A 12,500-nucleotide genomic window follows, 5' to 3' on the forward strand; every position below is an offset into this window, starting at 1 on the left:
TATAAAATGCGTAGACACTTTTTCCCTCCGAAATGTTTGCATGAGTTCGCATTTCAAAATTTCTCAATTCATTTGATTCCTCATTAAGTTAATCTTATTACAGTAACAGCATTCTGCGTTGGCTTCTTGAACGTTAGCGATCTGTCGGTTTGCAATAAATGCTTGATATTGTGCTTGGAAAAAAAAAGCGAAAGACGTCATTTCGTTCAGTTAGGGCGGTTTCCCGAAATCACAGAAAGGCAATCACCCCCAAATGCTTGCAATCGTTATCTGTGATGTTATTAAATCGGTTATTGCATAGTTTAAATTCGTACACATTAAGGCTAACGAGGCATTTATATAGGCATAGGTAACTACATATATATATGTATGCATTTATATATATCCTTACATGTAGCCTACCATTGATATATTCGTTAGATATATAACTATATAAATCGATGATGAATGATAGTATTTATTTATAAATGAAGTTGTAGTACACACTATTGTATAGATGCATGTATATAATATACATATATATCCGTAATAAAACTTTACTTTTGAAGTAACAAGTCTTATTTAAAAGAAAAAAAATTGATAATCACAAGTCAGATTTTGATAGTATTTCCCCCTTAATCCTTTGCCCTTCCTTCAGTTCGTCGAAATAAAAGGAATCTGTAATTATTCCTGCATTCCTTGTTTGCAGACTAGCTATTCCAAAGTGATCTTTTATTAAAGAAACATAGGACAAATATATAATTGTATATTGAATATAAAGAGAAATATTTATTTTTAATTATAAATATATATATATAAAATATCTATATTTAGGAATAACGTATTGACGACCGTGTTGTTTGAAGAATATTATAATAGATGTTAACTAAGAAATGCTATTTTGTTGAGAGAGGAATCCTTGGGAGAGAATTGTGTTGAAAGAATACCTGACCATTGAAGGTGGTTATTTTCTTCAACCCAAACTATTGCAACTATTGCAAACACCAGTGACCTTAACGCTACCTAAATAGATAATCGAATCATTGTAGATTGCAAATCGAATACGAATATTTATTTGCATCAATCAGGATTGGTTTAAAGGAAAGTTTAAATACGTACAAAGCTGGTGACTGTGTAGCAAAGTTTTCAGTGAAAAAATAAGGGAAAGAAGGAAATGCTATTTTCAAAGCTAGCCGAATTAAGTAAACTAATCTGAGAGCTTATGTTTGTCTTCTGTGATCTAAAAGCCTTCCATGTCACTTGAAAGAATGTCTTGTGGGAGTTAGAATAATGTTAGAGTTATCAGTGCCGAAAACGATTAATATTACGTGAGTTTACCTTGAAATAGTTTGCCATTTTAACGTTTTCTTTAAAAGTTTTTTGCTAAGAACGTTTTCTTTAAAAGCTTTATGCAAAGATCGGGGTGACTAATGTAGATTCAGTAACGTTTCAGTTGCTTTTACAGTTAGACTTCTGTCCCTCTTAAGTATTATTTTTGTGATCATAGTGAACTCTTCTGATGAAGTATTACCCTTTATAATTTGGTAATTTAATGAAAAATCCCGAATAAATGTGATAGATATTTCTGAATTTTGTTAACGAGAAGGAGACATGTGGACTTCAGTTACCTGAATTACAATACACGAATATTGTTTATTAATAAGTTGAAGAAAAACTAAAGTGCTAAAAGAGAATCAGTTTCACACAAATTTGGGTTTACTAGAAGTGGTGACCATAAAATCAGGGAATTTTCTGGCAGAATATATTTTAGTTTTTGTCAAATAAAAGGGGGGGAGTGTGTTCCCTCTGAAATCCATCACCGTGGAAGACTTTGACAGATCCCGCGACTGGAGAGACGGGGGGAAAATCATTTATGAGGAAGGTTCGGAAGAAAAGAAATTCCATCTGAGGAAAGAGGAAGGTGGGGCTGGAAGTGGGGGAGGCGAAGGAGGAGGAGGAGGAAGAGGAGGCGGAAATATACAAGGGAAGACAAGTGAAAGGAAGAGTGGGAGCGGGAGAGGACGCCGAGAAGAGTTGGTGTGGATGTCTGGCATGGTTGCCAGAGGAATGATTCGCCAATCCAGCCTCACTAGGTTGGGTCTCATGATCAACACTGCCGTTACGGGCGTTGTCAACAATTCGGCCAACAATAAGAAAGGTCAGGTATTTTATATATGCTAGTTCTGTTCAGATTTATGTCCACAAAGTTCCTATGTTTGATTAATGTATAGTTTATACATGTGACAAAAGATGGAGTTGAAGACAGATCAGGTATTTTGTAGTTTACTTTCTCTCTCTCTCTCTCTCTCTCTCTCTCTCTCTCTCTCTCTCTCTCTCTCTCTCTCTCTCTCTCTCTCTCTCTCTCTATATATATATATATATATATATATATATATATATATATATATATATATATATATATATATATATATATATATATATATAAACTTCTCTGCATGAAAGTATGTGAGGGAGGTACTTGGTTTTGATTCTTATATTGATAACTTATTGTTAATGTTATATTTAAAGGAAAATCTATTTCTATGATAATGTGATTTTTCCAATCAAATTGTTTTTATTATAGATTTTAAATAATTACTGCATTTTTAGATTGTCTTTATTTTCTTCAGATATGTTATGATATTACATTTTTTATACTCGATATCACTTGTTGACTACTGAACTGTTTTCCTGGGAAAAATGCATTAATTCCATTTCCTGCACTTAGACCTATGGTTGCTGAATCTCTTAATAAATATCTAGCTGAAATTAGCGCATGGTGCAAATTATGAGGCATTAAGTTAAACCCTATACAAAACTATGATTTTAACTAGGTCAAGAACAGTGGCTCTTCAACATCTAGACCTTTGCATTTACAATGTCTCCAGCTATATACAATTTATATAAGATTCTAGATGTGTTTTTTTTTTATTGCAAATTTAGTTTATAGGGTTTTTTCCGCCTCTTCTTCAATTGCACAAAATAAATTGCTTACTGAGAAAGGGTTTTAAATGTTCAGTGATCAAACTATACTGAGGAAATGTTTCGAGTATTGTTCTCCTGTCTGGTCTTAGGCTAATGACTCTCTTCTTAATTTGTTGGACAAAGAACTTACAGTTTATCTAATTCCTTATTTCTGATCTGGATATTAGTCTCTTAACACCGTCGTTCAGTTAGTTCATTGTGCAAATTGAGTGAAATATTTCATAATTTCATCTAACCTTTGCATTATGGTCTTCCCAGACTATACTTGTTAAAGGCAAGCTGTATGGTAGCCTACCCTTGGAAATTACAGTTTTTGCCTTTATCATGACCTTTATTTCTTTTAATCAGTTTTATCATGCTATTTATTTTATCTTGTTACATGAACATATATATGTTAGACTTTTATAGAGACGAAAACAGCTTTTTTTTCATATATAGAATTAACAATATTTGCATAAGAAAAGAAAGTACTGTTAAATACTTTAGGTCTAATGTACCCTATCATATTTAAATTGCTTTAAATATTCAATCATGTTTAAGATGTCTTGTTAGCCAAGGTCTTCAATAGGAATAAAAACACGTGAATTACAGCTTTGCCATAATACATGGTTGGGCAGTGGATGCACTTGATGTTAATATTGCAAGCTGCCCTGGTCAGTCTCATGATAACACAGAAAATATGAGTGGTAGATATAGTGAGATGAAAGCTCTGAATATTATTATTATTATTATTATTATTATTATTATTATTATTATTATTATTATTATCATTTTAATTATTATTATGATTGTTATTATTATTATTATTATTATTATTATTATTATCATTTTAATCATTATTTTTATTATTATTATTGTTATTATTATTATTGTCATTATTATTATTATTATTATCATTTTAATCATTATTGTTATTATTATTATTATTATTATTGTTATTATTATTATTATTATGATTATTATTATTATTATTATTATTATTATTATCATTTTAATCATTGTTGTTATTATTATTATTGTTATTATTATTATTATTATTATTTTAATCATTATTGTTATTATTATTATTATTATTATTATTATCATTATTATTATTATTATTATTATTATTATTATTATTATTATTATTATTATTATTATTATTACCTTCGCCAACTTCGTTGCGTTGAAGGTTATGTTTTCATAGGCGTATGTTTGTTTATCTGTCTGTATTTCTGATTCTCCTAACTCCAAAATATTTAATCGAATCTCATTAAATGTAGTGGGATGATTGGCCATAATCCAAAGACAATTTGATTAGATTTTGGGAGTGATTGGGTCAAAAGTCAACCCCAAGGTCACGAAAGGTTAAAAACGCCTTTTTGCCATATCTTGGCCATTATCGGATTTGCATTAAACTAAAATGTGTATAAATCAATTGCATACCTTGTGATATATGTTCTTTGGGATCAAATGACCACATCATCAGTTTTCTTGGTGACTAGAGTGGCGGTGGCGGAGGTATGTGCCCTACCTGTAGTCCATTTCTTTTAGCGAGGCATATTTGCACCGACTCGCTGGGGTTCCCCTTTAGCTCGGAAAACTTTCCTGATCGCTGATTGGTTAGAATTATATTGTCCAACCAATCAGCAATCAGGAAACTTTTCCGAGCTAAAAGGGCACCGCTGCGAGTCGGTGCAAATATGCCTCGCTAAAAGAAATGGACTATAGTGCACGTTCTAGTTGTTATTATTATTATTATTATTATTATTATTACTACTACTACTACTAAGTAAGCTACAACCCTAATTGGAAAAGCAAAATGCTATAACCCCAAGGGCTCCAACTGGGAAAAATAGCTTTAGGCTCCAACTGGGAAAAATAACTTAGTGAGGAAAGGAAACAAAGAAACAAATAAACTACAAGAAAAGTATTTGAAAAATTAAAATGAAACGTTTTAAGAACTGTAACAACATTAAATTAAATCTTTCATATATAAACTATGAAAATTAAAATAAAAAATGAAAGAAAAATAAGATGAAGCAGCGTGCCCGAGTGTACCCTCAAGCAAGAGAACTCTCTACCCAAAGCCAGTGGAAGACCATGATATAAAGGCTATGTCACTACCCAAGACTAGAGAACAATGGTTTGATTTTGGAGTGTTCTCCTCCTAGAATAGCTCCTTACCATAACTAAAGTCTCTTCTACCCTTACCAAGAGGAAAGGAGGAAAGAAGGATATCAAAAAAGGTGAAGGAGTAATCCTCTATGTTAAAAATCACTTAAACCCCACATCAAACACAAAAAAGGATGAAGAACTGTAAAGACAACTTGGACAAGAAATTAAAATTAAGGTACCTTTCCTAATGGGAGATTTCAATGCAACAGTAAACTGGGACACTATGAATTCTACATCAAACACAGAGGGACATAAGCTACTAGAATTTGTCAATAATTAATTCCTCCATCAGTGGGGCTATAAACCAACTAGGGGAATTAACATACGAGGTATTGTGCTAACAACAGGAGAAAATTTAGTATCCTGTGTTTCAGTAGGCAAAAATATTCGCAAAAGTGACCACAGAATAGTTAGGTTTCAGGTAAATATTCCTCATCTAAAAGAAAGGGTTGCTGTGGTCTGATTGGTAACGTCTCTGCCTGGTGTTTGCCAGTTGGGGGTTCGAGTCCCGCTCAGACTCGTTAGTGCCATTAATGTCTGCAACCTTACCATCCTTGTGAGCTAAGGTTGGGGGAGCCTATAGGTCTATCTGCTGAGTCATCAGCAGCCACTGCCTGGCCCTCCCTGGTCCTAGCTTGGGTGGAAAGGAGGCTTGGGTGCTGATCATATAATCTATGGTCAGTCTCTAGGGCATTGTCCTGCTTGTTAGGGCAATGTCACTGTTCCTTGTCTCTGCCATTCATGAGCGACCTTTAAACCTTTAAAAGGAAAATTATGAAAAAGCTAGACTTCCGACGTAGTAACTGGATAAAACTGAAGGAATACATCAGAATTTAGAATATAACTGAACAGGGAACATACTGTAGATACACAAAGGGCTAAATTTATACCGCATAGATAAATTTTACCAAATGGAACTCCACAACCTAAGTGGTTCAACAGAGAAATGGCCAATGTGATAAGGAGTAGAGACAGAAAACATAAATCAATGGGTCCACAGCCTTCCGTTCATGAAATTTCCAAACACAAGAAGTTAAACCGAAAGATTAAAGAGTTAGAAAGGCTGATCAATGAAGAGAAAAGAGTGGCTTCAGCTAGTAAAGAAAACCCAAAAGAATTTTTTGCACATGAAAACAGTAGAAAACCAATCAAAAACAACATTAACTCATTGAGAGACTCCGGGAGGGGGGGAGGGTAATCTTATAACAAATGATTTGGAAAAAAGCTGAACTGATGAATGCATATTTCACAACTGTATTCACTAGGGAATAATCAACAGCTCTCCCCGAACCAGCTATCAAATATGAAGGGCCACAACCATTAAATAGAATCACCTTCACAATGGATGATGTCAAAAAGCAAATAAAAGGACTCAGTAAGTATAAGGCACCAGGTCCAGATGATATTCATTCAAGAGATATTATAGAACTAGAAAAAGAGATAACCCCACACTTTTACAAAAGTTCCGAAAGACAGCCAACGAAAGAAAAGCACCACAAGAATAGAAACTAGGCAATGTTCGTCCATTCTACAAGAAGGGACCAAAAGAAGAACCTGGTAACTTCAGACCTGTGTGTCTAACTTCAGTGACATGCAATTTTTTAAATAAATTATAGTAGATTCAATAACAGAACATAAAGAGAAAAACAATGTTCTGATAGACAGCCATCATGGTTTTAGACAAAAGATATGTGTGGCAAATCTTTTGGAATTTTTCCACATGTTTAGTATTTATGAAGAAAGCAGAGCAATAGACATCATATAGTTAGACTTTCAAAAGGCTTTTGACAAAGTTTCTCATAAGAAATTATTGGTCACAATTAGAGGACTAGGCATCATTGACGAGCCATCGGAATGGATCGAAAATTGGCTGAAAAACAGAAATCAGAGAGTTGTAATCAATATAGAAGCTTCAGAATGGGCAGCTGTTACAAGTGGAGTACCTCAAGGTTCCGTCCTTGGCCCACTGCTATTTCTGATTTACATTAATGACATATATTTAGGATTAACTAGTAGAATGGCCAAACTTGCCGACGATACTAAACTAGGACTAAATGCTACAAACTCAGAAGTCGTAGAAGCCTTAACAGAGGATCTAATGAAGCTAGGAGAATGGTCCAGAAAATGGCAAATGCCTTTCAACTGTGGGAAATGTAAAGTCATGCACATAGGTTATAATAACCCGCAATAAGATTACTCACTGCTGGGTAATGAAACAGAAAGTGTGGTCCAGGAAGAGGATATTGGTATTATTATCAGCAAGGATTTGAAGTTCACCAAACAGAGCATAAAAGCTGAAAAGAAAGCACAATAACTAATAGGTTACATAAAGAGACAATTCAAATACAGAAATAAAGACACTGTACGACAGCTGTACACATCACTAGTAAGACCCCATCTAGAATACGGAGTCCAATTCTGGGCTCCAAGTATTCAGAATGATATAGATAGACTGGAAGCAGTACAAGCAAGGGCCATAAACTATTTCCACCAAACTAAGGCATTTTGGATATAGACGGAGTATGGAACGTTTAAACTTATTTGATCTACAAAATCGACGACTAAGGCGACAGTTAATGAGGCATTTAAAATTCTTAAAGGAATAACAAATGTAGATTACAATAGTCTATTCACGCTTAGCAAAAATCAGTCCAGAGGTAACGGATACAAACTGGAATTGAAAAGATACAACACCACTATATGCGGTAATTTCTTTACATACAAAATAGCAAATAATTGGAATAGACTTCCAGCGGATATAGTGAACAGTAACATGGTAACCGAGTTCAAGAATAAGTTAAACAAGATCATACAGACTCTCTAAATGCTTAAACTAAATCGCTCTACCAAAGAGCAAATGGGTCTCTGCGAATGGATTAAAATTTCTTTGAGACATTCAAAATCCTTGCAACTCTCTCTCTCTCTCTCTCTCTCTCTCTCTCTCTCTCTCTCTCTCTCTCTCTCTCTCTCTCTCTCTCTCTCTCTCTGTTATTTAAATTCAGTAATCTGCATGTTTTCCTTGTTTCTTAATGTACATAAATGTTCAGTTTGCCATTCTCTCAGTTTCTATTAATAGATAGTTTGTTTTAATTATGTTTCCTATAAAGCCAATATGAACAGTAATGGATGCTATTGATTATTCAATTACTTTGTTATGTTAGTAAGAAATAGAAGGGGGACCCAAAAAAATTGCCCCCCCCCCCCAGTCTAAATCCAGCCCTGTTCTTATGATTTTCTTCTTGGACGTGACTCATTCTTAATCTTTGAAAATAATTAAACCAGATAATTCTATGTTGCAACTGTATGGAAATCAGTTTACCTCTTACCACTGATCATCTGCATTTATGCCACACAAGATGCTTCAATGCTGTGACGGGCCGAGAGAAGGTTGTGAACTCAAAGGCAGGATGCAGTCAACTGAGTTGTTTATTAAGGAACACTCTCCTTTATATACAAAACCTCAAGGCAACAGGACATAACATGTTCGAGAGACAGACAATGTCACAGAGCAAAACAGCAGGCATGAAATTTCATGTTCGTTTGAGTGCGAGGGAAGAGCGAAGATACAAGCATAATATATACAAAAGGAATTATGTACAACTGTGTGACACACGGTTGGTACAGTGCGCTCATTTCGAATAACAGAGGAACTGCAATGATCAGGAACCCTGAAGGATTGATTGGCTCTTAAAACGTAATGGTATCAAATAAACAAAAGCTCACAGCACTAAATGAAAATCGTATGAAGAGGGAAAACGTCGATAAAAGGGTTTCTTATCAATTAAAAAACCTATAGAAATGGAAAAGAATACTTACACATTATAAGCTCAAGAAATTCGTAGCACAAAACTGACGTGCTACTTAAGATATGTTTGACGGAGGTAAATCACCTGAGGAAGCAATAGAACCAATTGTTTTTAACACCAGTGTCTACCCATGTGCTCCAGAAGTTAACAGGCTAGGACCAAGGAGGGCCAGGCAATGGCTGCTGATGACTAAGCTGATAGACCTTTAGGCTCCTTCAAACCCCCATCCGAAGCTCACAAGGATGGAGAGGTTACAGCGACCAAAGGAACTAACGAGTTTGTACGGGACTGGAACCCCAGTCTGGCTTTCACCAGTCAGGGACGTTACCACATCAGCCACCACAACCCTTAAACACGAACTAACTTATTTGATATACTACCACTAGAGAGTTATGGCATCTTTTGACTGGCCAGACAATACTACATTGGATCCTTCTCTCTGGTTACGGTTCATTTTCCCTTCGCCTACACTTACACCGAATAGTCTGGTCTATTCTTTACATATTCTCCTCTGTCCTCATACACCTGACAATACAGAAATTACCAAACAATTCTTTACCGAAGGGGTTACTGTACTGTAATTGTTTAGTGGCCATTTTCCTCTCGCTAAGAGTAGGAGACTCTTTAGCTATGGTAAGCAACTCTTCTAGGAGAAGGACCCTCCAAAATCAAGCCATTGTTCTCTAGTCTTGGGTAGTGCCATATCCTCTGTACCATGGTCTTCCACTGTCTTGGGTTAGAGTTCTCTTGCTTGAGGGTACACTTGGGCACACTATTCTATCTAATTTCTTTTCCTCTTTTGTTAAATTTTATATAGTTTATATAGAAGATATTTATTTTAATGTTACTCTTAAAATATTTTATTTTTCCTTTATTTCCTTTCCTCGCTGGGCTATTATCCCTGTTGAAGCCCCTGAGCTTATAGCATCCTGCTTTTCCCAACTAGGGTTGTAGCTTAGCAAGTAATAATAATAATAATAATAATAATAATAATAATAATTCATTATCATATACACAATTAACAGCATATTTAATTGCTCTCTTCTATGTTCATCGAGACAGATGTGCTAGATCAGTATTTTTACGGGATTTCGGACAAATATAAGAGGAGAAGCGTCTTGTTGTCATTTTTCCGACATTGGTATGTGCCTCCGGGATTGCAATCTTATTCGGAACTGATTATATTATTATACCTTAACAATGTATTCAATGTTTTCTTAGACCTCCTGCAATGAGACATAGGTACATGAATTGTTGAGCCTAGTTTCTCTTTAAATGCAAATTCTAATGTAGCCCACAAAGTAAAACTGAAGTCACGGTAGCTTATTATTATTATTATTATTATTATTATTATTATTATTATTATTATTATTATTATTATTATTTTCTAAACTATAGCCCTAATTGGAAAAGCAGGATGCTATAAGCCCAGGAGCTCCAACAGGATCATTAGCTCAGTGATTATTATTATTATTATTATTATTATTATTATTATTATTATTATTATTATTATTATCATTATTATTATTATTATTACTAGCTAAGCTACAGCCCTAGTTGGAAAAGCAAGATGCCATAAGCTTATAGAATATTTTAAGAACATTAGCATTAAAATAAATATTTCTTAAATAAACTATAAAAACTTTAACAAAATAGAAGGAAGAGAAATAAGATAGAATAGTGTGCCCAAGTGTATCCTCAAGCAAGAGAACTCTAACCCAAGACAGTGGAAGGCAATGGTACAGAGGCTATGGCACTACCCAAGACTAGAGAACAATGTTTTGATTTTGGAGTGTATTTCTCTTAGAAGAGTTGCTACCATAGCTGAAGAGTCTCTTCTACCCTTGCCAAGAGGAAAGTGGCCACTGAATAATTACTGTGCAGTAGTTGACCTCTTGAGAGAAGAAGAATTGTTTGGTAATTTCTATGTTGTCAAGTGTATGAAAACAGAGGAGAATGTGTAGATAATGAGTCAAACTATTCGGTGTATGTGGGAGCAAAGGGAAAATTATCCTATAGTCTGGAGCAAAGGGGACAGCATGTTAACTGGTTTTTTCAATCAGGGTATTTGTTAGTTGAAAGTTTCTGAGCTCCCTACTTTCATTAGGGAGATAAAGAACCTGCATATAGGAGAGATCAGTAATATACAAGAGAGAGAGAGAGAATTTACTTTAAATTGAAGAAATCATAATATCAAATGAGCCAAAGAAGGAATAATTGGCTCAAATGTCTGGAATTTGAGACAGATTCATTGTACTTGGAACTAGAAAGATAAAGGATATTTTGTTTGATAGATTTGCTTACTTCTCTAATGGATCAAGTCACTGCTTACTGATTTATTAATCGCTACTAGTTAAGGTTATAAAAAACTCTAGCTAGATTAAAAGTGCACCAACCGTGTGTCACACGATCCTGTATCTTCGCTCTTCCCTCGCACTGAAAAGAACCAGAATAAACATGTCTGCGTTTCGCCTCTGTAACAGTGTCGATTTTTTAACATGAAATTTCTTGTTGCTTTGAGATTTTGTATATAAAGGAGAGTGTTCTACAATAAACTCACTCAGTTGCTTTCATCCTGCCTTTGAGTCACAACCTTCCCTCGGCCCGTCACAAAAGCGATAATACGACAAAAACTAATTCCTTCCAATTACAAAACTACTTGAAAACACGAATGCCTTACTTGTTGATTGCATGAATTTGGTATCTTTCAATGCAACAGGAATTCCCGTCACCATAAGTGAAGCCTGTGACAGACCGTAGGAGTCTTTCGGAGACATTATTAGGTCACACGGAAGCCCGAAAACCCACAGTCCAGGTGTTTACTTACTTGTTACTTGTTTTGGGTTTAAATCCAACCCTCCACTGAAGTCGAGTGAACTACTTCTCGGGTGGGTCCATATTAATCATCTAACGAAATATTTTCATTATAACTTATACAATTCTTTGATTGTAGCATCTTCCAAATCATATGATCTTGTGAAAAGTAATGTCTTTAGTTTCTTCTTAAATTCAATTTCTCCCTTTAGGTCCTTCATTTCAGTTGGCAGTTTATATAACGTCTAGGCGCACAGTAGCTAAAAGCCCTTTCACCAAATTTACTATTTGTTCTTGGTTCAGATAGCCTATGTTTGTCACTCATGTGTCTTATGTTAACATTTGTTTCTAGTTCTAGTTTGTTCAGGCATTCTTTTAGATATTTTGGTTCATTTTGGTTCAGTATCTTAAACGTTAGTTTGGACACCAATCACAAAACATGCAAAGTATTTTTGTTATGAAGCAGTTAAACAGGCTAAGCTAATAGCAATAAACTAAGGGCACCCTACACGGTAAAAAAAAAAAAAAAAAAAAAAAAAAAAAAAAACGTAATTTTAATTGGAAATTCTCTGCAAAAATATACTGTTCTCAGCCGTATTTCAGTAAAATAAAGGCGACCGTAATTGTACCATACTTTGTTATTATCTCTTAAAGGCAGGTGACCGTAATGTCACTCTTTTACGTCAATATATCCGTTTTTAAAACGGTAAATATTTGGCAACATTTATGCCAGGATTTTTACCGTTTTTTTCAGCAAAT

General features: G+C 34.5%; 1 protein-coding gene across 6 annotated transcripts in view; it reads left to right on the forward strand.

The window, feature by feature from the left end:
• Positions 1 to 1,941: 1,941 nt before the first annotated feature.
• Positions 1,942 to 12,500, forward strand: part of tws (protein phosphatase 2 regulatory subunit tws) — a 183,569-nt gene continuing 173,010 nt past the window's right edge. For 5 of the 6 annotated variants that reach the window (XM_068350022.1, XM_068350026.1, XM_068350023.1 and 2 more), the window contains exon 1: positions 1,942 to 2,137. In XM_068350022.1, coding sequence (XP_068206123.1) covers positions 2,023 to 2,137 — 115 coding nt within the window. In that variant the 5' untranslated portion in view covers positions 1,942 to 2,022. The remainder of the gene's footprint in view (positions 2,138 to 12,500) is intronic. The other variant, XM_068350021.1, reaches the window with a different exon arrangement.

Source organism: Palaemon carinicauda, chromosome 26 (assembly GCF_036898095.1).
Source record: "Palaemon carinicauda isolate YSFRI2023 chromosome 26, ASM3689809v2, whole genome shotgun sequence".
Taxonomy (NCBI): Eukaryota; Metazoa; Arthropoda; class Malacostraca; order Decapoda; family Palaemonidae; genus Palaemon; species Palaemon carinicauda.